This window comes from Vanrija albida, assembly GCF_041260175.1.
Source record: "Vanrija albida strain AlHP1 chromosome Unknown contig_3, whole genome shotgun sequence".
Classification (NCBI taxonomy): domain Eukaryota; kingdom Fungi; phylum Basidiomycota; class Tremellomycetes; order Trichosporonales; family Trichosporonaceae; genus Vanrija; species Vanrija albida.
Window position 1 is genome coordinate 1434777 of NW_027191422.1, and position 19832 is coordinate 1454608.

Consider the following 19832-nt stretch of genomic DNA (forward strand, 5'->3'; position numbering starts at 1 on the left):
GCCGACGGCCCCGGCCTATTCATCGCGGGCTTCCATGTGGCGCAGGACGCAGCCTGGCCCGAGACATGACATGGCCGCGGCGACCACCGACCCGGGGGGCTAGTAGCCTGCGAGCTGTGGGCTGCGAGCTGCGCACGGCTCGGCCGGCTCCTGTACGAGCGGGTGGGGTGGGGTGGGTCGCGACCACCAGGCCAGGGCGCCATGTGTGGTGCCACGCCAGGTGCCGCCAGGTGCCATCTGCCAACCTCGTGCGACGGCCACTTGTTCTCGCTAGCGAGGTATATTCGATCGTTTCACGCTCCAAGTTTCGGGCAGTCTAGAGCGCCAGGCTCGTGCGGCCCTTCGCACGTCTGAGCGGCCCGATTCTGCGCGCGGCGCCGCCGCCCCGAGGCCGTCGACCCCTCGGGCCGCGGCAGAGGCCTAGTATTAGTAGGCACAGAACGAGAGCCAGAGCCATTTGGGAGCAAGCATGGGTGGATCACGTACGCAAACCCAATCTGCAATGTGAGAGATTGGCAGTTGCCAAGAGCAAGACGGAGCGCCGCGAGGCAACGCAACGTGGAAGCCATCTGGCAACGATGACAACGACGTCGACGACAACGACGACAAAGAGGATAAATGCATAGCGACCGTCACATGCTCGTGACGCGAGCTCGCTTGCGGTGCCGAAAAGTATGGTATGGTACAGATATGTGGCGCGCGGGTGTCGCTTGTTGCAGCAGCGGCAGTGGGGCAGTGGCTAGCTCGAAAGAAAAGCCATCCGCGTACCTCTGCTAGCAGACAGACTCGACTAGCGCGCGTCGGGGGGCAGGCCGAAAAAGCTACTAGCACTGCGGGGTTGGAGGCTCGAGACGACGAGAAACAGAACGGGCGAAGGAGACACAGAGAGAGACGAGACGGAGAACAAGAGAGAAACCCGGTAATAACCCATTGTCCTTTGTGTCGAGCGCAAGAGTGTTCGGATGTAGCTAGCAGAAAGAGGCCAGGGATTGACTGCCGCAGTCTCTGCCGAGCTGAACCATGTTCTTGAGTCTAAAGTGTTCGAGTCGGCTGTATTGTTACAGTGGTGATGGTTGTGGGGGAGTCGCGATGGAGCTAGTGTGTAGGTAGCGCGCTGACGGGCCAGTTGCGGCCTTCCCGATGAATAGGTTTAATACTGCGGAGAGGCCGACGTCGGCGATGGCCATTATACCCGTTGATGTTGAGGCGGGGCGGCAAGAGAGAGGCGACTAGAGGATGAAACAGAGACGGAGACTGGAGACTGAGAGAGAAGAGAAACGTCTAGTGGTGAGGGCTTGTGCGCCAGCCCTCGGGTTGCGGTTGACTGAATCCAGCGACGGGGTAGGCGTGTTGCTCGCCGGCTGTCGGTCCTTGTGGGATTGCTGGGCTGGCCGTCGTCGTCTGGGGTGGGATGTCAGGTCAGGGGTGGGCTCCAACGGGCGCGGGTGGCGGCGGCACCCCAGCGGCTCCAACGGCGCCAGCTCCCGGCGGGGCATAGAGCGTCGCCGTGGCTGGGGCTGTCGGCGCAACCGAACTCACGTCCGGGCCCCAGGCGACGTCCCCGTCGGCGCGGGCAACGTAGGCCGTTGGTGCGGCGCCATGCGTGTACAGCCCACCGCCAGCGGCGCTCGACGACGCGACGGCCGATCGCGGCAGGTTGTGTGGTGGCGGCGCTGCCGGGTAGCCGACCGACTCGTAACGCACCGGCGGGTACGCCTGCGTCGGCGTCGAGAGGGCGTGGGCTCGTGGGTCGGTGGGGAACGGCGCCGACGTGACGTAGGGCGAAGCAGATGGCGCCTGGTACCAGTGTGAGCCTTGAGGGTCTTGAAGCGACGAGTGCCAGCCGCTACTTACCGACGACGTCGACAGCATGCGGCTCCGCGACGAGCTCGTGCTCGACGCCCGCTGCGGGTGCCGCGAGATGCTCTGCTGGCCCCAACCCTTCTCCTCCCCGACAATGGTACCAAACTGGTACAGGGGAGGGGGGTACGACGAAGTGCTCGACGCACTGCCAGACTCGGCCGCGGGGTCCTGCCATGTTAGCTGCCCGCTTTAGCGCAAGTGTCCATGTGCGGCGGCGGCAAGTGCATGCCGCCTGCATAGCACACCACTCACTCGAACAAAGTCTCCCGGGTGCGACATGGTGCGGCCGTGAGATGAGGACGGCATGCGCGGAGGTGAAACGACCGTGCCGGCAGGGTAGACACCATAGGTTGGTGTGGCGCTCTCAGTCTTGACGTCCGACATGGGCTCCGAGCCCAATGGTACGGGTGGTCGTCCTGATGGATCTGGGTACGGCCCACCTGCCCGGAGTGCATAGAGCTGGCGCCGGAGGTCGGCGTTCTCGTCTCGTAGGTATGCATTCTCCTGTGCCATTTGCCCAACATTCTTGGGCTCGGGCGAGTAGCCGATTCGTCCACCGCCGTACGCCGCATTGCTCAGTTGCCGCCGGGCTTCCTCCAGCTGGGCCTGGAGTACTTGGACCGACTCCTCGAGCTGTGGTGATGTGCCGCGAGATATCAAGTGTTGCGATAACGACGACGATGTAAAGAGTGGGGAAAGGGCAGGGGTTAGTGTTCCAAACCATGAGGTAAATCTGCCAAGGCACACCCAGTGCATTGCTATCTTACTCACCATTTTCAGATGTGCCTTGCGCTTTTCACGATGTCTGCGCTGCGCCTTTGCGTTTCGCGAGCGATTGTCGCCATCATCGGGGCCTCCAGGTCCACCGGCGCCGCCTCCCAGTGGTGCGGCCCGTTGCATTGTAGCGAGTAGCGTCACGGTGTAAAAGGGGGGTCGAGGGGAGCTCCGCAAGGTGGTGGTATATGTATTTACCGTCGTGGTGGTGGAGTCGATTGTCACGGTGGGGTCTTTGCGGCTACCGGGAAGCTGGTCGCGGGTATGTATCGCCCTCTTGTCAACGACGGGAGCGGTCGGTAGTGAAGGGACAGCCTCTACGCCACAGTGCCACTGGGACCGAAAAGTTGGGAGCGTCCTCTTGGCGTGTACAAGGGGACGGACGGGGCGGCGGCGTCTGCTGGTGAAGGCAGCAGCGAAAGTGGGAGGTCTCAAGAGCGCTCGCGTGTGTGGGTGGTGAAGGTAGTGTTGGTGGTGGTGTTGGTAGTAGTGGTGGTGATGACTACGTGCGCGCAGGTCTGTTGTATGCAGGCAAAGCAACGGCCAGACGCAGGCGACGACGGAATGATGCTGCGTCCAGACTAAGGATGCTCTGGGTTTTGAGCGAGCGGCGGCGATGGACCTGGGAGGAGCCTGTTTGAGAGATCTAGGATTGAGGGTAGATGTGGGTGGGGTGGGTGGGTGGGTGGGTTTGACGTCGCTGCTGCCTGCTGCCGGCTCGAGGGAAACCAAAGGGCATGGGAGGGAGGAGACGGAGCAGGAGCCGGCCCGTGGGAGGAGACAGACGAGGACCTAGGTAGGCCGGTAGGCGAGGCGGCAGGCGAAGAGTATGTAGGCTGCCTGCAACAGGAGAGCACAAGCAACAGCCACTCCCCCCGACAGGCGGACGACCGCGGGGATTTGGCCTGCCGATCGCCCAGGGCGGGAGGCGCGAAGGGGTTAGTTACGGAGAGAACGAGGTTTGGTTGCCCTGCGATGCGGCAGACGGCAAGGCCCACAAAACGACGACGGCGGCCTCGCAGACGAGCTGTTTCGTCCCAGGGTTTCTGATGCAGCACGAGGCCAAGGAAAAAAAAACCCGGCCAGTCTCAAAGGGTATGGCTGTCTAGTTTCGTGAGATTGCGGTCGTCGGTCGGGTTGGGTTTCGAGTTGAGATATCCTGGTCTGGTGTTTGGGAGATTTCACCCAAACGTACCCCCAGGCTTGTCGGATGGGACGCAAACGAGTCCCAACGGGTCCCGGGACCGTTTCGATGTTTACGCTCTGCGTATCCACAGGCAACTGCTCAGGCATCAGGCAGAGTGCACAGCCGCTATGGCTTGCCTGGCTGCCCGCCCGCCCCGCGCGGCGACAACGAGGCGACGGGCAGGATAGCGACCCGTTCCAGACTCTGGGGCTCTCACGACGCTAAGGTGGTGCGGGAGTGACCGACCTGCACGGGTCGTCAGGGCTGGGTGGACGAGGGCATGGAGCAGAGCGAGCAGCACCAAGACACGCATCAGCCGGCAGGGTCAAAGACCCAGGCAGGCCACCAGCAGGTTTGGGTTTCGCCGGTGCGTTCGGCACAAGCAGCATGAGCAACAAGCAACTGGCTGAGGAACCAGGTCAGGTCCCTCGGGGAAAAACCGCACGCTGCTGCTGCTTCATGTTGCAAGCCACGGGTTTCGTGATCGAACCCGCCGCCGCCGCCATCCAGCGCCGCCGACGACACCTGAGACGACCGACGTGACAGATACGATACGACAAGATGGGACCCCAGGTTGTTAACGCTGGGTACAAGGTTGTGTAACAAGGTACTATGGCTGCATGACCAAGGCTCGGGTTTGAGGAATGTTCCTCGAGGCTGGCGCCGCGGCACCGGGGTGGACGCCACGGGGACGACGGATACATCTGCAAAACTAGTACCCGAGATGCAGCGGTGGGGATGATGCATGGTCGGCCGCACGCGACGCACAAGAGCAGCGCTGCCGCCGCCGGCCCCGGTGGCTGGCGATCATAGGACAAGCACGCACAGGAGAGCACACGACTGCAAGGCATCAACAGCAGGGCTCAAGCGGCAAACGAGGGATCGTCGAGTGGGAGGATGGGGTGCATGAATCACAGGGACGACCGACTGCGAGAAGAAAAAAAAAACCAGGCCGACGTCTCACGGCATCGCCAGTTGAGACGATCCGCCAAGGCGTCAATGGCGGCGCCTCCTTGCTTGGATAGGCAGGGAACGAGCTGCGGCAACGCAACGGCTTTGCCATGACCGAGTAGCACGGTTGAGGCTGGACATGGTCGCCCTGGGCTGTTGCTTGGTCGCCTTCACCCTCCGAGGACCCTCCGACAATCTCTTGTCTCGGATGACGACCAGGGCAAGGCCGCAGAGGGACAAAGGGCCTGCTCAGGTCTGCATCCTCCGCTGCTGCCAGGCTCGTCTTGTCCTTTAGGGCAATGACATACTCGAAACCGCCGGTTACTAACCCGTCCCAAGGTTTCGAGGTTTGGCCTGGAATTCAGTTTGGCGGTGTTTGTATTAGGGTGGGCGGGCAGCGACGACTACGGGCATTACTAGGACTTGCCGTGGCGTGGCGTCAGGAGCAGCAGCAGCAGCATCAGCGGCGCATGCACACCAACCCGAGGGCGCCGACAGCCGTCTACAGCCTGCGGGGCCACGTCGATCTGCAAGCGCCACTTGCACTCCACTTCGATGCATGCACCACTAGACGAGTGTGTAACCGAGTGGAGCGGGTGCCGCTACCTACACCGGCTCGTGAATTTTCTGTCGTCGCGTGGGGTGGGAACTTTTGAAAGGAGAAAAAAAAACCGCCTTGACTATTTCCGCGGAACCTCCAGAAGAGGGAGAGCGGGCAAGGGGTGCGCGGTAACGATGGAGGTGATCCCGGGTGGTCTAAAACAAGCAGCCAGCTAGTGGCGGTTGCTTCGGTGCTTCGGTGTGCCGCGTCATCAGTCTTGGTCTGACACCCACGCGAAGGCCGCGGGGCGGCAGCCGCCGCTGCTGCTGCCGCCGCCGCTCGCGGAGTGGTCGGGGCCGGCGCGGCGACGGTATGATGAGCACGACCTCCCTGAGCCCAAGCATATCTTGATCGAGCTGGGCATGTAACATGGCACCGACGCCTCTAGCACCGATGAAGCAGCAGCGGCTATAGATTAGTCCGTGTCGAGATTTCGAAACTTGCATTACCCGCCCGCAGAGGGGCCGGGACGTGGCCCGCCTTGCCACGTCCAGATGTGTTGCGTCGTTGCTGCTGCTTTGTGCTGCAGCTACACTCCTGATCGACAGCCGCGAGTGGCCCGCGCAGCAGTGCGTGATAGCCTTCGTGTGCATTGCATTAGGGATGCCATGGCCAGCGACACCCGCAACACCCGCAACACCCGCCGGGAGCCACATTGGGCGCTGACGATGCCGCCTGCCCACAACTATGTCGCCGTCCCTCGCTCCCGCCGCGGGGTGACCACGCACCATTATTCGGTCCGTTGTCAGTCTGAGACATTTTCCCCTGGCGGGATCATTGAAACCTGGCAAGAAACGGGCGTGTTTGTCACTTGTCCTTCCTGTTTCGGCACTTGTGCACGACGACATTACGTTGTCGACAGCCCAGCAGCACCAACAGTCGGTCGTGCCCTCTGTCCCTGCTCGGAAATTCCGGAGCGTTCCTTGTTGCTGCCATTGTCACAATTTGGCCGCGGTCCTGGTTCGTTTGGCCAGCTAGCTAGCTAGCTAGCTTGTGCCGTGCTGTTTGCAGCGGCGACCAGAGCAGCAACTGTGCCAGCAGACACGGCACGGCACGGATCAAACCGAGGCGAATCTCTGATAGCAGCAGGTGTTGCAACAACCATCAGCCTACACGTGGCAGTGTACCTGGCTGGGTGTGTCTGCTTCATGCCTCTGATGCAACCGACGTCAATAGCAAGCAGATCGATGCCCACCTCGACAACAAGAAGCACTGCCCGCCCTCGGAACCCAACAACTCTTGCGCACCGACCAGGAACTCGAGACAAGTCGCCCGATCCGCGCTTCCCACGATCAAGGAAGGTAGCCATCGGTCGCCAGCCAGCCTAATACAAACCCGCCTGATTGCAGCGGGTCGCAAAGTAGTGTCCAAGAACGGCCACATGATCCACCTTGTCGTGCAGCAGCACGAGCATGAGGCTGGACAGTGGGCATGGTGAACACTGTATCCGACAATCCGACAGGCCGAGCGACCAGCCACCGCCTGCGGCAAGGGAGGCGGGCCACAATGGCCGCGTTGTATCGGCCGCGCGGAGTGCGCAGCACGGCGCGGCGGCGTCGGTCGGTGTGCGGTCGGTCGTTCAGCAGCTCCCGCTTGGTCGGCCATCCGTTGTCGCATGATGAGCCCGGCAATACACACTTGTGCCTTGAGAAACAATAGGCATCTAGCCATGCCGCAATGATGGGTATTAGTTACGACGGAACCGATCTGTCGTCGAGCGGATGAGGTGGGGGAGGCCGTAAATCGTCCCAACGGACAGACCTCATCCGCCCGTGCTGCCGTCAAAGATAAACCTGAGGGGAGCGCAAACATTGGCTCGGGTGGCGCAAGCTGCCCGTCGGTTCGGGTCGAGATAACACTGCAAGAGTGGTATGAAACGCAGATGCGTTCCTTGGCCAGTGTTTGGTCTGGGGGTTGGAGTGCGCGCGAGGAGCACGCAGCCGTCAGGGAGCCGACCCAACCTGTGGAACCGATGCAATCCAGCAACAATCCTTGAAAACTGGCAACCCTCCGTGTTTGCTCTGTCCCATCCGATGCGACGATAGGAACGGGGTCCCAGAACTAGCCATTCGTGGTGTGTTGATCAACATTTGCCGGGTTGCTGTCGTCGTGTTTGGGTCTTTGCCGCGTCATGTGAGCGAGCACGAGGATGCCTCAGGCGTTCACGCGACATTCTCGTGGTCGCAAAGCTCGCGCGAGCTCGCCATGGCATCCGCGTGGCCATATGCCATGTGGTGACCATCCAGCATCCATGTGGCTCGTGCCATCACTCCGGTCACTCCTCCTGGGCTAATCGTCAGCAGCATGACACACCGAGACACGGTCAATGTCGACCTCACAAGTTCACTCGACGCCGTGCGCGTACGCCGCCTCAACACGGAATATCCGACTTCACTCCGCGTTCCCCGCACAGCTGGCTCCTGCCTCGGTTCCCCCTCCACTCTGCGCATCTCGCTCCACTTGCCTCTGCTTCTGATCCTCGACATCAGGCTGACGTGCGAGTGATGTGTGCGACGATGCATGCACAGCAGCGGGGTGCAGGCCGAGGCGGATGGGCACAGTGCCTGCCTCGGACGCGTGCGTGCTCCGTCGAGGGATTACTAACCGGGCCTGGCTGGCTGGCGCCACCCGTACTTACCGGGCAGCGTGCAGTGGACGGGTCATGGCTCCTTGGCGCTTAACTCCCCATTGCCCCACTGACGCAAGTGTGCCAAGTCTCTGCCATTTTTCGTTGACGCGCGTGCAATAACGACACGACTGGGGCCGCCTCGCCTCCACTTACAACGTCCACTGGCTCTACTAAAATTAATCGTACCACACGTTGGAGCGCATCGCATCTCGCACGCACGCATCCATCCGCATACACGCCACCGGCACCACTCCCCTCTATAATCACGCCAGCGCCACCGCACCCATGAGCGGTATCACTGCTGGCGCGCGCACTGGCCCCGTCCCCACCGCTCGGCGCGTCGCCGTCGTCGGGTCGGGCTTGGCGGGCCTCGCGGCCGCCTACCTCCTCCAGCGCGAGGGCGCCGACGTGTGGTTAATCGAGAAGGTGTGTGAGCTGAGGCGGCACGTACTGACACACACAGGCACCGCGCCTCGGATTCCATGCATACAGCGTCGAGCTGGATGCCCGGAGAAGTGACGCCGACTGCGGCGACACGTTGTCCGCCGCGCCGTCGCCGGCCAAGCCCCGGGCCCCGTCCATGTCGCCAGCAAAGAGCAAGCGGGTGGCGACGGGCTCTGCCGAGACTATTGCTGTCGACGTCCCCATGCGCTCGTTCCAGGGCGGGTACTACCCCCTCCTCATCGCGCTCTACCGGCACCTCGGGCTCAGCCTGCAGCCCGAGTCGTACGCGTTCTCGTTCTCGTCGCTTGTCCCCCACCCGATCCGCAGCGCGGTAGCGCGCACATCGCGTGAGACCTACTTCATCCACGCGGGCGCGTCCGGCGCGTCGCTCCCCAACGTGCCGGCCGCGGCGTGGTCGAACCCCTCGGCGTTTGCGCGCGCGGTCCTGAGGTTTGCGAGCGTCGCAGTGTCGTACTTTGTGCTCCTCGTCGTGTCCTTCTTCAACTGGCACAGCGTCCTCGGCCTCCTGCACGGCAAGGGCTCACACGCGACGTTCCGCGACGTGGTCGACAGCGTCGCCGGGACGCTCGAGCAGCCAGTGCGCTGGCTCCCTCGCACCGGGCTGGGCGATTCGTTTAGGTGGTTCGCCGCCGACATTGTCCTTCCGCTTTTCTCGGCAGTGGGGACAATGACAGACGCCGACGTGTGGAGCACCCCGGCCGTCCACCTCCTCGACTATATCCACGCAGGAGTTGGGACAAGTCACTACACGCTTGGCGCGGGGCGCAGTGCAAGGGACGTCGCGCAGCTCCTCGCGGAGCCTGTTAAGAAGCAGGGCGCCGACCACATCCGACTCGGCACAGCGATCCGTGCGATCCGGTACCGGAAGAGCAATGGCGGGCGCGTGCTTGTCCTCTCGCTGGACGGGGGTGACGAGCTCGAGGTCGACCACGTTGTCATCGCCACACCGGCCAGCGTCGCGCGCTCCCTCCTCGGCACCCTCGAGCCAAGCTTAAAGGTGCAGGGCGAGAAGGCCGAGGCGCGCCGCGTCGCGCGCATGCGCAGCGCCCTCGAGGACGTGTCGTACCGCGAGACGATTGTCATCACGCACACGGACAGGGCGTCGGTGCTGCCCGAGGCCAGCAACGTGCGTGACATCAACCTGTTCCAGGCGGTTGTCGATGGCGGCGTGGCGGGCGGTGACGGCGACGGCGACAGCGCCGACTCGACACCGCTCCTCACCCCGACGTCGTCCAACTCTGCCTCGCCCCCCAACTCGCCGTGCCCGACGCCCAGCAAGCTCCCGTCCCAGCTGGGCGCGACGCCATTCTTCGAGCCGGCCCCAGACGCAGTGTACACCATGGCGACGCATCTCGTCCACGCGCCCCAGAGTGCAGGCTACCCCCTCGTGCTGCAGACAACCAACCCGGTCGTGCCGATCGACCCGGAGCAGGTCCTTGGCATTGCACGGCTCGAGCGCGCGCTTCCACTAAGAAGCAAGGAGACGCTCGTCGGATTCCATCCGCCGCGCGGAGCCGACCCCGCACCGCTTATCTATCTCGCTGGGTCGTATGCGTACCCTGGCATCCCCCTTCTCGAAGGATGCGTCGGAAGTGCGCGGCGAGTGGTAGATGATATCTGCGGCTTGGGCAGTTATCCGGCCACCGGTGGGGTCGATTGGGAGACTGGCCGCGGTGGGCTGCTTGGCCGGGTGTGGCGTTGGCGCTTGGTCGGGCGAGGTGGATACAATTAGGGCAGTTGCCTTCTTAGCTTGTTTCTTTGGTGCAGCGCATGCATGTCACGGGGTATCAGCAGCGACGCGCAACTGCGCAAACGAGTAATTATTCGGATTCTGGGACTCGGCGGCGACGGCGGCACATGCATCGCCGAGAACAATAGAGTAATATTGTGTGCATAGAACAAGGTCCTGTCCTGACAAGGACCCAAAAAAGCGAAGTAGCAAAGCGTAACAAGGCCGAGGTAGGCGCTGGCGCCCGGCCAGAGTCGTTTCCCCGGAGAGGATGGAGAGGGTCGTGGTCGTTGGCGCTCACAGACGCACAATGACGGGGGAGGAGAGGCGGGCAGTGCACGTCAAGTGGATGGAGCACGTCGAGTAGAGAAAGGATCATGCAAGGTATGGATGGATGGCGGAGATGAGGGAAAGGCACATTGTCCAGCACCGATGCAATCACGAGGAAAGGTCACTTAGTGACGGCGAGCGTCCTTGAAGTGGCGGCGGCGGGGGGTGGGGTCCGCGGCCGGCTCGGGCTCCTCGGCAGCGGCGGCGTAGGCCTCGGCGGCGCCGTCCGAGGGCTCCTCGCACTGCTCCTCGTGGACCTCGGTAACGGTCCAGAGCTGGTTGGTGTTGCCGGGGACGCAGCGCCAGAGCTGGACGGGGGTGCCCTCGCAGCCCTCGCCGTCGGTCAGGTCGAGGCAGTAGTCGGAGCCGGTCCACTGGACCGTGTTGTTGGCCGTCGTGCCGTGGAAGTCGAACACCTGGTTCTTGTTGCACGTGTAGCAGCCCCAGAGCTGGGCGGGGGTGCCGTTCTTCTTGACGCCGTCCTTGACGTCAATGCAGAGCTTGTTGCCAGTGTTCCTGAGCTTGCCCGACTTGGTCGAGTACTTGAACACGACAGAGTCCTCGTCGCAGTTCTTGACGGTGAGACCAGCACCGTTGACGTCGCCGGCGGGGGCGAGGCAGAGGTCGGGGAAGCCAGCGGGCGAGAGCGTGTACTTCTTGGCCACCTGCGCGTTGTTAGTGTTGTGCATGGATGGATGCGTGGACGGGTGGCGCGGGGGCATGGGAATGGGCCACCGGCGCGTCACACGCGCTGCCACTCACGGCGAGGGCCTGGGGGAGGACCGCAAGGAGGGCGAGAGTCGTAACCTTGATGCCAAACATGTCGTCGAATTTGTCGCGAGGAGGGTTATAGAAGGAGCGTAGGGGAGTATAGGCGGTGAAGGCGCAAACGAGTGTGGGGTGGCTGTTGGTCGTCGCGCGCGCGCGATGCGTCGGTGGTCGAACGGTTGTCGGTGGTGGTGTGAGTTGAGAACGGCGAAGAGTACAATGTCAAGGAAGGGATCCGTCTTCCCCGCCGTATGGTGTTGGTTGTCGCCGCTGCTGGTGGTGGCGTCCGCGTACAGGTTGGGTAACTCGTCGCCTGAGGGGTTTGCTCGTGATTGAAACGGGGGTGCGGGACGGCTGGTACCTATTCCTAGCCAAGCCTTTACCACACTGCGCCAAGGGGATTGTTGTCTGCGGGATCGGGTTGGGTGGAAGAGGGGCTTGCCTCCTTTCGACTTGTTCCTCTGCATATGTGTACGCACCCTCCTTTGCAGCCTCGCTGCGTGTTACAGGACTCGAGCTCGGGGATGGCTAGGGCAGAGGCAGATGGGCGGGTTAGCTGTTCGGGATGAGGCACCCAAGCCGGGCGAGGAGGGGTCAGCCGCATGCCTTCCAAACGCGTCGTCTGCAGTCCTCGCAGCCATTGCAGCTGCTGTCCCTGACGCCGACCCTCATCTGTGTTTTTGCATAATCGAGTCTTGCTAGTCTTGCTTTGCCAGCGTGCCTTGGGCAATATGGCGCGAGACAAACACCCAAGACTCTTGGCTGCGGTAGACGCGCATTGCCGCAAGGGGGTGGCGCCACGCCCGTCACCGGTGGCACCTTGGGCCTTGTGCCGTGTTACACTGCCAGCTGCCAGCCCGCACCCGTCCACGCGTCCTCTGCCCGCGTGCCTCGAGTCCCTTGACTCGAGGATGCTTCAGTTACCTTATTCGGCCTAAGGACCCTCGAATATGGGCCATTGGAACGGCCGCTGCATCCGTCGACGGCGGCGGCGGGGTCGTTGTATGCATCAGCGAGCATCAGTGGCAGGCGCCATGTGGACGCCACGCCGCTCCGGCCGCTCATGAACATGGCCTCTAGACTGCGCCACACGCCACGGCGACCAGAGCAAGCGCACAGTGAGGCTGCATGTCGAGCCCGGCCGAACAAGCCCAGCAGAGTCAAAGCCCCGGCGACATCTACCCCTCAAATTACCATAACCACTCGAGCGGCTCGAGCGGCAAAGTGCACACTGGCCACCTGGTGACCCAACTCTCCCCAATCTCGGCCACTCGCTAGCTCGAGACCCAGAACATGTGAACACGCCAACTTGTCTATGGTAACTGCACATCAGGTCCTCCTCGGGGTGGGTGCATGCGGAGGGGAGGTGGTGTGGCGGCAGCGGCAGACCGGGCCCCGGCGGCAGTTGCTCGGCCACGGCCACCGAAAGGCACCATAGGGCCAATATATAGCCTATCTTGTGTCGTCGCACATGCTATCGCATGCTACCGACGTCGGTCTCGTCCTGCAATCCTCATGTGCCGTCGAGTTGCCCGCGCGGCATGCATGGGCCCCAGTCTCGGCTCGCATCGTCTCCTCGGCATGGGCTGCTCGACTGGGCTCGTTCCGGCGGCTCGGACTTGACCGTTGCTGGTCATGACGACGCCGAGCAGATGCCCTTTGGTCATGGCTGCGCTCGATCTGGGCTAGAGCGTGGGGGAACATCGATGACGATGTGGGGAGTGGGGGAGACCAGCTGACGGTCGGGTCGGGCAAGGAGGGCGGGCGACGAGGATCGCTCGTGGCTCTTACTGCTGCCGAGCATGATCCCGATGCAACATGTGTGGGACTGGTGCCGAGGGCGCCACTCGTGGCGCCTCGCTCGCCGTTGGCCACCCTGTGCATCCAACGCGCGTTTGTATATCTGTCTGCTCTTGTGGTGTGTGGTTTGACCCAGCCCCCCCGCGGCTGCCTTTTGTTCCTTTCCCTCTTGGGCGTGTTGATCATTCCTCATGTCGTATTGTACCGACCGACCGATGAGTGCCAGCCAGCCTCTGCTCATGCCGCACCCCCCGGCGTCGCCAAGTTTCACTGATCTCCCCCTCATCCCCCACACTCACTCACCACTGCTCACCCTCCCTCCCTCCCTTTGCAGCACGTTCGCGCCGTCAGTGCTGTGCGCAGGCTCTTGTCCGTGTTGGCCCATCCACACACGACCGGCGAGCACCGTGCGACAGCGCTCGGGCCGCGGCACGACTCCTGTCGCCACCACGCGACTGTCTGCACCTTCGCAAACAGAGACATCCTTCAACCTTGTCCTTTCTCTTGCTCTACTCTTCTCCATCGGCAGCATGCCAGGCTTCGGCTCGTTCGAGTGGCTCTGTGGGTTGGGTACCGCCGAGGCGAAGCGCTAACCCGTCTCTCAGGCAAGCACGCGCCCCTCCCGCAGTGCAATCTCTTCTTTTCACAGCTGTTCAACTACAACCCCGGGCCGAGGGAGCTCTTGACGCTCTTTCCACCTACGTCGCCCTTCTTCGCCGACTACAATGTTGTGCGTGGAGCTGGGGAAGCACGGGCAGACCAGCTAACCCGCCGCAGACCGTCTCGTCCCGCGCCATCGACCCCAACGTCCTGCTCGCTGTGCAGCACGCCGGTACCGGTATCGGGGAGAACTGCAGCATCCCGCGTATCAACCAGGGAGGGAGCGCCGGTGACGCTGGTGGGTGGCTGGCGCGCGTTCTCGCTGACACCCGCGCAGGCTTTGTCGCCGTGTCGGGGCTCGCCTTCCTCCTGGGTATCATGCTGATTTTCCACGCTGGGAGGAGGAAGGCGGCCGTCGCGCGCGACGAGCATCGGATCTTCCTTGGCGTAGGTTGCATGTCCCTCCCTCACACCTGACCGCGCAGGGCTTTGCTCTCCTCTCCGCGCTGCAAGCGATCACCATGTCCTCGATGCTCGAGCAAGGTGCGTGGGTGGCCAAGACAGTGCTCATGACCCAGGCTCAACCACCCTCGTTGTTTTCTCGTCCCTTCACACCGCATGGATCGCAGCGTTCAGCTACGTCTTCATCGCGAACGCACTGGTTTCAGCGCAGATCCTTGAGTCGGTGTTCCGCGCCTAACCCGATCTGGCTAACAACACCGCAGAGACGGGTCATTGCTGTCACTCGCTCCGCTGGGCATCATTGTGTCGCTCCTGTTCAGCGGCACACTCTACATCTCCCTGTCGACTGGGTTCCACTGGAACTCGGTCTTCTTCGTGACAACGTCGAGCCCTGGGGAGCTGAAGAACGTCCCACTGTTTGTTCTGACAGTTCTCTGGCCCACCATGTGAGTACGGAATGACCGTCCTTCCGAAACAATCCCTAACGACATAGTGCCGTGTTCATCTATGCCGCGTTGATGATATTCGTGCTCATCGTCAAATTACACGAACTTGGTCCGACAGGTACGTTGAGCGGAACTCGTCGTGTGACGGAACACATGCGCTAACCGAACACAGCCCTTTTCAGCTCTGCCTTGCTTGTTTTCGCGGTCGCACAGCTGATCCTCCTCTTCGCATCGGAGCGGGTATGCAATGTACGTCGCGGGCTCGAAACTAACGCGCATCGATCTGCTCACTGCGCAGGTCTCGCACCGCAAAGTGCCGCGTTGATGATATTCGTGCTCATCGTCAAATTACACGAACTTGGTCCGACAGGTACGTTGAGCGGAACTCGTCGTGTGACGGAACACATGCGCTAACCGAACACAGCCCTTTTCAGCTCTGCCTTGCTTGTTTTCGCGGTCGCACAGCTGATCCTCCTCTTCGCATCGGAGCGGGTATGCAATGTACGTCGCGGGCTCGAAACTAACGCGCATCGATCTGCTCACTGCGCAGGTCTCGCACCGCAAAGTCAGCGCAGCGTTCATCTGGGCCATCGGCAACACTGTTGCTGTCGCCCTCCTCCACGCCACATGGGATGTGAGTCAACATGAGACCGGAAAGTAACGCTCACACACCCCAGCTCATCACGGAGGACGACTGGACCGACACGTTCGAACGTTACTAGACCCGGCTGGGCCCGAGTGCTGTTGTAGAAGCCATGTCAGCATAGTGAGGTATGAATGTCATCTAACATGTGGTGCGAGCGACATGTCGGCGGTCTCGGCTGAGTGTCTGGTCGGGGGCGCTACATAGTCTCCAGCTGGCCACGCACAAACACATCCTTTGGAGAGAGTTTGCTTGATGGCAAGACGCCCAAACGCCACAACAGTCGAGGTGTGATGGGGGTTTGCCACACGCGTGCCTAGATTCACCAAACAACGGGCTGAGATCCAACCGCACCTATTGGGCCCCTCGCACGCCTATCTCACCCACCCCACAGACCCACCGTCACCCACCAGTGCTGTGAAGCGGATGACGCTGTTGACTGCCGCCCCGCCCGCCGCCGTCGCCTCTGCCGCCGCCACCACCGCCGCCGCCGACAAGTATATAAGGACGACCCGCCGACAGTCTCCAGAGCCCCACCGACAACGACATCACACCACACACCCCAGCCACCCCCACCCACACGCCGCCACACCAATGCCCCAAGCCGTGCCGCTGCGCGTGCCGGGCCGCACCAACCGCGGCCGCAACTCCCTGCCCGGCTCGGGCTCGGACGAGATCTCGCACCTCTCGCTGGGCGAGGTGCGCGACCGGCTCGCGCGCAACGAGCGCGTGCTCAACACGTCGCTCTTCTCTACGAGCCCGACGGCGGCGAGCTCCTTTGCCGCCGGCTCGCCCACCGCGCGCCGCGTGTCCAATCCCGACGCCCCCGACCCTGTGCGCGACCGCCTCCTCGCTGTGCGTGAGCAGCTGCTCGCGCGCGAGGCAGAGCTCCTCGCCGACTCGATAGGCGGCATGTCGCTTAGCCCGAGCTCGCCGTCCCGCCTCGCCTCGAGCCCGCCCACACGGAGCGGCAAGGCGCGCGCGCTCGATGCGATCCGGCAGGGCGAGCTCCATCTCGCGCCCAATTCCATGGTCTTGTGAGTCATCCCATCGCACGGAGCTGACATAAGGCCGATGAGCGAGACGCTCGCGCTGCAGGAACGTGACTTTGACAACCAGACGGCGGCGCGCTTCGCCCAGGCCCTGTCGCTTGACCGGCCAGATTCAGGCCGGGGCAAGCAGCGCCACATCGACGACGAGCTCGGGCGCGCGCAGCAGGCCGCTCGGTATGCGCGCGCCCGCGTGGCCGAGGACGAGGACGACGACCTGTTTGACACGGACGAGGCGTATGCTGCTGCGCAGGTGTACGCCTCTGGGCATGAGGACGCGGGCAACGGCCTGCCGCTGGCGACGGCGCGCGCGCGCCGCTCTGAGGGCTACGACGACGACATGCGCGATAACTCGGACGACGAGGACAACGAGTTTGCAGAGGGCAACGACGAGTATGCGGGCGGAGGCGCGGGCAGCTACGGTGCCGGCCCGGATCGCTAGAGGCGAGGGAAGAGATGAAAGAAGGAAGAAGCACGCAGCACACACCACACTCCGCATCACACATCAGTTGTCTTTGCCATTTTGCACAATGCACTATGCACATGTACATGTACATCGAGGGGGTATACAATGCATCGTAGGCTGTTACTGTGTGGGCGAGATCTGGCGTTAGTTGGGGAGCGGGTGCCGGTCAACTCACGAGGATGACACCGTCGCCACGGACAAAGAGCATCTCGAGGTTGCGGCGCTCGACCTGCGGTGTGAGCTGAGCCCTCAGTCAAAGATAACTCACCCTTGGCTGCAGTGGCTGCCCGTCGTCGGTCACGTCGACCGTGTGTATTGACTCCTCGACCTGCGAGAGGACGAGGTTCATGTGTGCGTCGTACGCCTGGGGTGTGAGTGGGCGGGCGGAGGGGGCAGGGCTGCAATTCCCGTCTGCGAGCAGCCCAGCGGCTCGACTCACATGCAGCGTGCCGGTCAATGTACGGTCGCCGCGGAGCTTGATGAACACCTTCCTTCGGACTGTCAGCGTTGCCGGGGTCTCTTGCGCCGTGCGCCGCGCGCGCGCGCGCGCGCCACTCACTCGCCGAGCGCGAGCTTGACAATGTCGAGGGGCTCGCTGATAGAGGCGTTGACTGCGTCGTCCATTGTGCTTGCGTGTGTAGACGAAGAGAGGATTGCGAGTTGTTGCTTCAACCCACTGATCGATTCAACACCTGGTGGTGGACAGTCAAGCGGCTGCTGTCCTTACGTAATGCATCCTCACGTGGCCCTCAACCAACAATATATAAGCCCCTGGCACATCAGCACGCCGACGACCAACAACCCCGCGACCACGCAACAGCACGCACTACCACACGACACAGCACGAGCCATGTCCGACGGCGCATGGGCCAACACCGACGCCGGGCCGTCAACGTACGCAGCCGAGGCGCCGGCGGCACCGCCAGCGTTCTCGCTCAACTCTCCCGGCGCCCCAGCCGCCGACCTTCCAGCCGACGGCGCGCCGCGCGGACGTGGGCGGGGCCGAGGCCGAGGGCGGGGCGGGGGGCGGGGGTCGCGCGGCGGACGGGGATCGCGCGGAGGCCGCGGACGTGGCGGGCCAGGACGGCAGAGCACGCGCGTCTCGGCGCGCCAGCAGGCCGCGGCGACCAGAGGCCCGGCCGTCCTCAAGATCTCGTTCAAGGCCGGCGGCGGCGGCGAGGCGGCTGGCGGGCGCCAGACTTCCTTCCTTGGCGAGTATGACCGCGAGCTCGACGAGCACCCCGAGGAACCCCTCGCGTTCGAGGAGCAGTTCATCCTCCGCGTGCCGCAGGAGGTCGCGGATGGCAGAGGCGACAGACTCGGCCTGCGCGACTTGATAAAGGGCAAGGGCAAGGGCCTGGAGGGGATCGAGTTCAAGATGCTGGGTGAGTGAGTGGGGGAGGATGTCGCTGACCTCCAGACCCGCGCCGCGGCGTGTTCAAGATCAACGACAGGACGTACGCGTCAAAGCTCGTCGACTTGCCCAACATGATCGAGGCGCAGAAGACGGTCGACGGGAGACACCTGTTCAAGGTCGCCGACATCTCGCAGATGCTCATCGTGTCTGATCCCATCAGGGACGAGTCGCGGATAACCGAGTCGGCGCTCAATGCCGATGACTACATCTGGCCGCACGGCATCACGCCGCCGATGAAGCATGTGAGGAAGAGGCGGTTCCGAAAGCGCCTGTCGCGGCAGACCATCGAGGTTGTGGAGGAGCAGGTCGAGGAGCTCATCCGCAAGGACGAGGAGGCGGACCACATGACTGTTGGTGGGTGCCGAGGCGCGGCTAATGACTGACCCCCAGACTCGATTGAGCCTCACCCCGACCCCGACATCCCCGACTCGTACTACGTCAACTACGTTATTGGCGAGCAGCAGCACCCATGGAACAACGACGGGGCGTCCGAATTTGACGGGTCGGAGATGTACGAAGACCCCGGATCGGTCGCCACCGACTGGTACGAGGACGGCGAAGGCGGCGAGTACGGCGACGAGGGAGAGGAGGGCGACGAGTTCGACGGCGAGGCGCCAGAGGGCGGCGACGACGCGTTCGACGAGGACCTGCAGGCCGCGTTGATGGAGAAGATGGAGGGGTCGGACGAGTCGGGATCGGAAGACGGGCTCGACGGATCCGACGACGACGACGACCAGGACTCGGAGGACGACGACGAGACGTCGGAGAAGAAGGCCAAGATCAAGCAGTACTCTGCCGAGATCAAGCAGCTCGAGCAGCTCATCGAGAAGAAGCGTGCGGGATTCACGGGCGGCAACCCGATTCTCACCAAGCGCTTCGAGGAGACGATCAAGGGTCTGCAAGACGACGTCAACACAAAGGTGGCGGTGCGGCAAGCGCTTCTCGACGAGATCGAGGCCAAGACTGCCGACGCGGGTGCGGCCGCAGCCGCGACCGACGACGCAGCCAAGGCGGCCGCGACGCCTGCCGCGGCCGACGAGGACCGGGACGACTCGGCTGGCCTGTTCGACGACGACGCCGACGGCGAGGGCGACTTCGAGGGGCAGACACCCGCCGCGACTCCGGGCATGGCGATCGCGACGCCGATGCCAGACGCCGAATCACCGGCAGCCGAGTCGGACGACGAGGACCTGTTCGGCGACGACGACGACGATGGCGACGGCGAGAGCGTCGCGCCTGCCACGCCCGCGCTCGCCACGCCAGCTGTGCCCGAGGGCGACGGTGACGGCGAGGACGAGGACGGCGAGGGCGATGCCGAAGGCGACATTGACATGGGTGACGACGAGATGGACGAGATGGCGCTGCTCCTGCAGGCCGAGCTGGGCGGCGACGCCGAGCCCGTGGTGGCGCCGGTCGTGGGCGACATTGCCGCGGCGGCGGTCAGTGCCACCGAGGCGGGCGCCGACGCGGCCGCGCTCGCGCTCGGCGACCTCGCTGCGGCGGGCGCCCTCGAACCGCCGGCGACGTACGGCTTCTCGGGCGTCGAGGGCGGCGTGGGCATGCGGCGCCTCGCGTCGGGCGTCATTGCCGCCGAGGACTCGTCCTCCGACGATGACAGCGACGACGACTAGCCATGTAGAGTGTATGCATATG

At 63.4% G+C, this 19832-nt stretch overlaps 7 protein-coding genes across 7 annotated transcripts; 4 read left to right on the forward strand and 3 right to left on the reverse strand.

Moving 5' to 3' along the window:
• Window positions 1-1419: 1419 nt before the first annotated feature.
• Window positions 1420-2763, reverse strand: Q8F55_003853 (uncharacterized protein; the record flags this gene model as incomplete). Its single annotated transcript, XM_069352380.1, has 4 exons — window positions 1420-1797; window positions 1855-2031; window positions 2116-2496; window positions 2635-2763. The coding sequence occupies 4 exons, from the start codon at window positions 2761-2763 to the stop codon at window positions 1420-1422; spliced, it is 1065 nt and encodes a 354-aa protein (XP_069209798.1).
• Window positions 2764-8289: 5526 nt separating this feature from the next.
• Window positions 8290-10289, forward strand: Q8F55_003854 (uncharacterized protein; the record flags this gene model as incomplete). The annotated part of the gene is made up of 3 exons (XM_069352381.1): window positions 8290-8430; window positions 8468-10061; window positions 10261-10289. The coding sequence occupies 3 exons, from the start codon at window positions 8290-8292 to the stop codon at window positions 10287-10289; spliced, it is 1764 nt and encodes a 587-aa protein (XP_069209799.1).
• A 364-nt stretch (window positions 10290-10653) lies between these two features.
• On the reverse strand, window positions 10654-11350 carry Q8F55_003855 (uncharacterized protein; the record flags this gene model as incomplete). Its single annotated transcript, XM_069352382.1, has 2 exons — window positions 10654-11193; window positions 11291-11350. The coding sequence occupies 2 exons, from the start codon at window positions 11348-11350 to the stop codon at window positions 10654-10656; spliced, it is 600 nt and encodes a 199-aa protein (XP_069209800.1).
• A 2276-nt stretch (window positions 11351-13626) lies between these two features.
• On the forward strand, window positions 13627-15326 carry Q8F55_003856 (uncharacterized protein; the record flags this gene model as incomplete). Its single annotated transcript, XM_069352383.1, has 13 exons — window positions 13627-13657; window positions 13702-13826; window positions 13874-13994; window positions 14034-14143; window positions 14182-14239; window positions 14275-14377; window positions 14422-14604; window positions 14652-14722; window positions 14818-14853; window positions 14903-14974; window positions 15029-15105; window positions 15155-15238; window positions 15282-15326. The coding sequence occupies 13 exons, from the start codon at window positions 13627-13629 to the stop codon at window positions 15324-15326; spliced, it is 1116 nt and encodes a 371-aa protein (XP_069209801.1).
• Window positions 15327-15841: 515 nt separating this feature from the next.
• Window positions 15842-16738, forward strand: Q8F55_003857 (uncharacterized protein; the record flags this gene model as incomplete). Its single annotated transcript, XM_069352384.1, has 2 exons — window positions 15842-16284; window positions 16327-16738. The coding sequence occupies 2 exons, from the start codon at window positions 15842-15844 to the stop codon at window positions 16736-16738; spliced, it is 855 nt and encodes a 284-aa protein (XP_069209802.1).
• Window positions 16739-16882: 144 nt separating this feature from the next.
• On the reverse strand, window positions 16883-17386 carry Q8F55_003858 (uncharacterized protein; the record flags this gene model as incomplete). The annotated part of the gene is made up of 5 exons (XM_069352385.1): window positions 16883-16900; window positions 16938-16991; window positions 17031-17126; window positions 17202-17253; window positions 17322-17386. 5 exons carry the CDS (start codon window positions 17384-17386, stop codon window positions 16883-16885), a joined length of 285 nt encoding a protein of 94 aa, XP_069209803.1.
• A 226-nt stretch (window positions 17387-17612) lies between these two features.
• Window positions 17613-19810, forward strand: Q8F55_003859 (uncharacterized protein; the record flags this gene model as incomplete). The annotated part of the gene is made up of 3 exons (XM_069352386.1): window positions 17613-18151; window positions 18217-18533; window positions 18570-19810. 3 exons carry the CDS (start codon window positions 17613-17615, stop codon window positions 19808-19810), a joined length of 2097 nt encoding a protein of 698 aa, XP_069209804.1.
• Window positions 19811-19832: the final 22 nt, after the last annotated feature.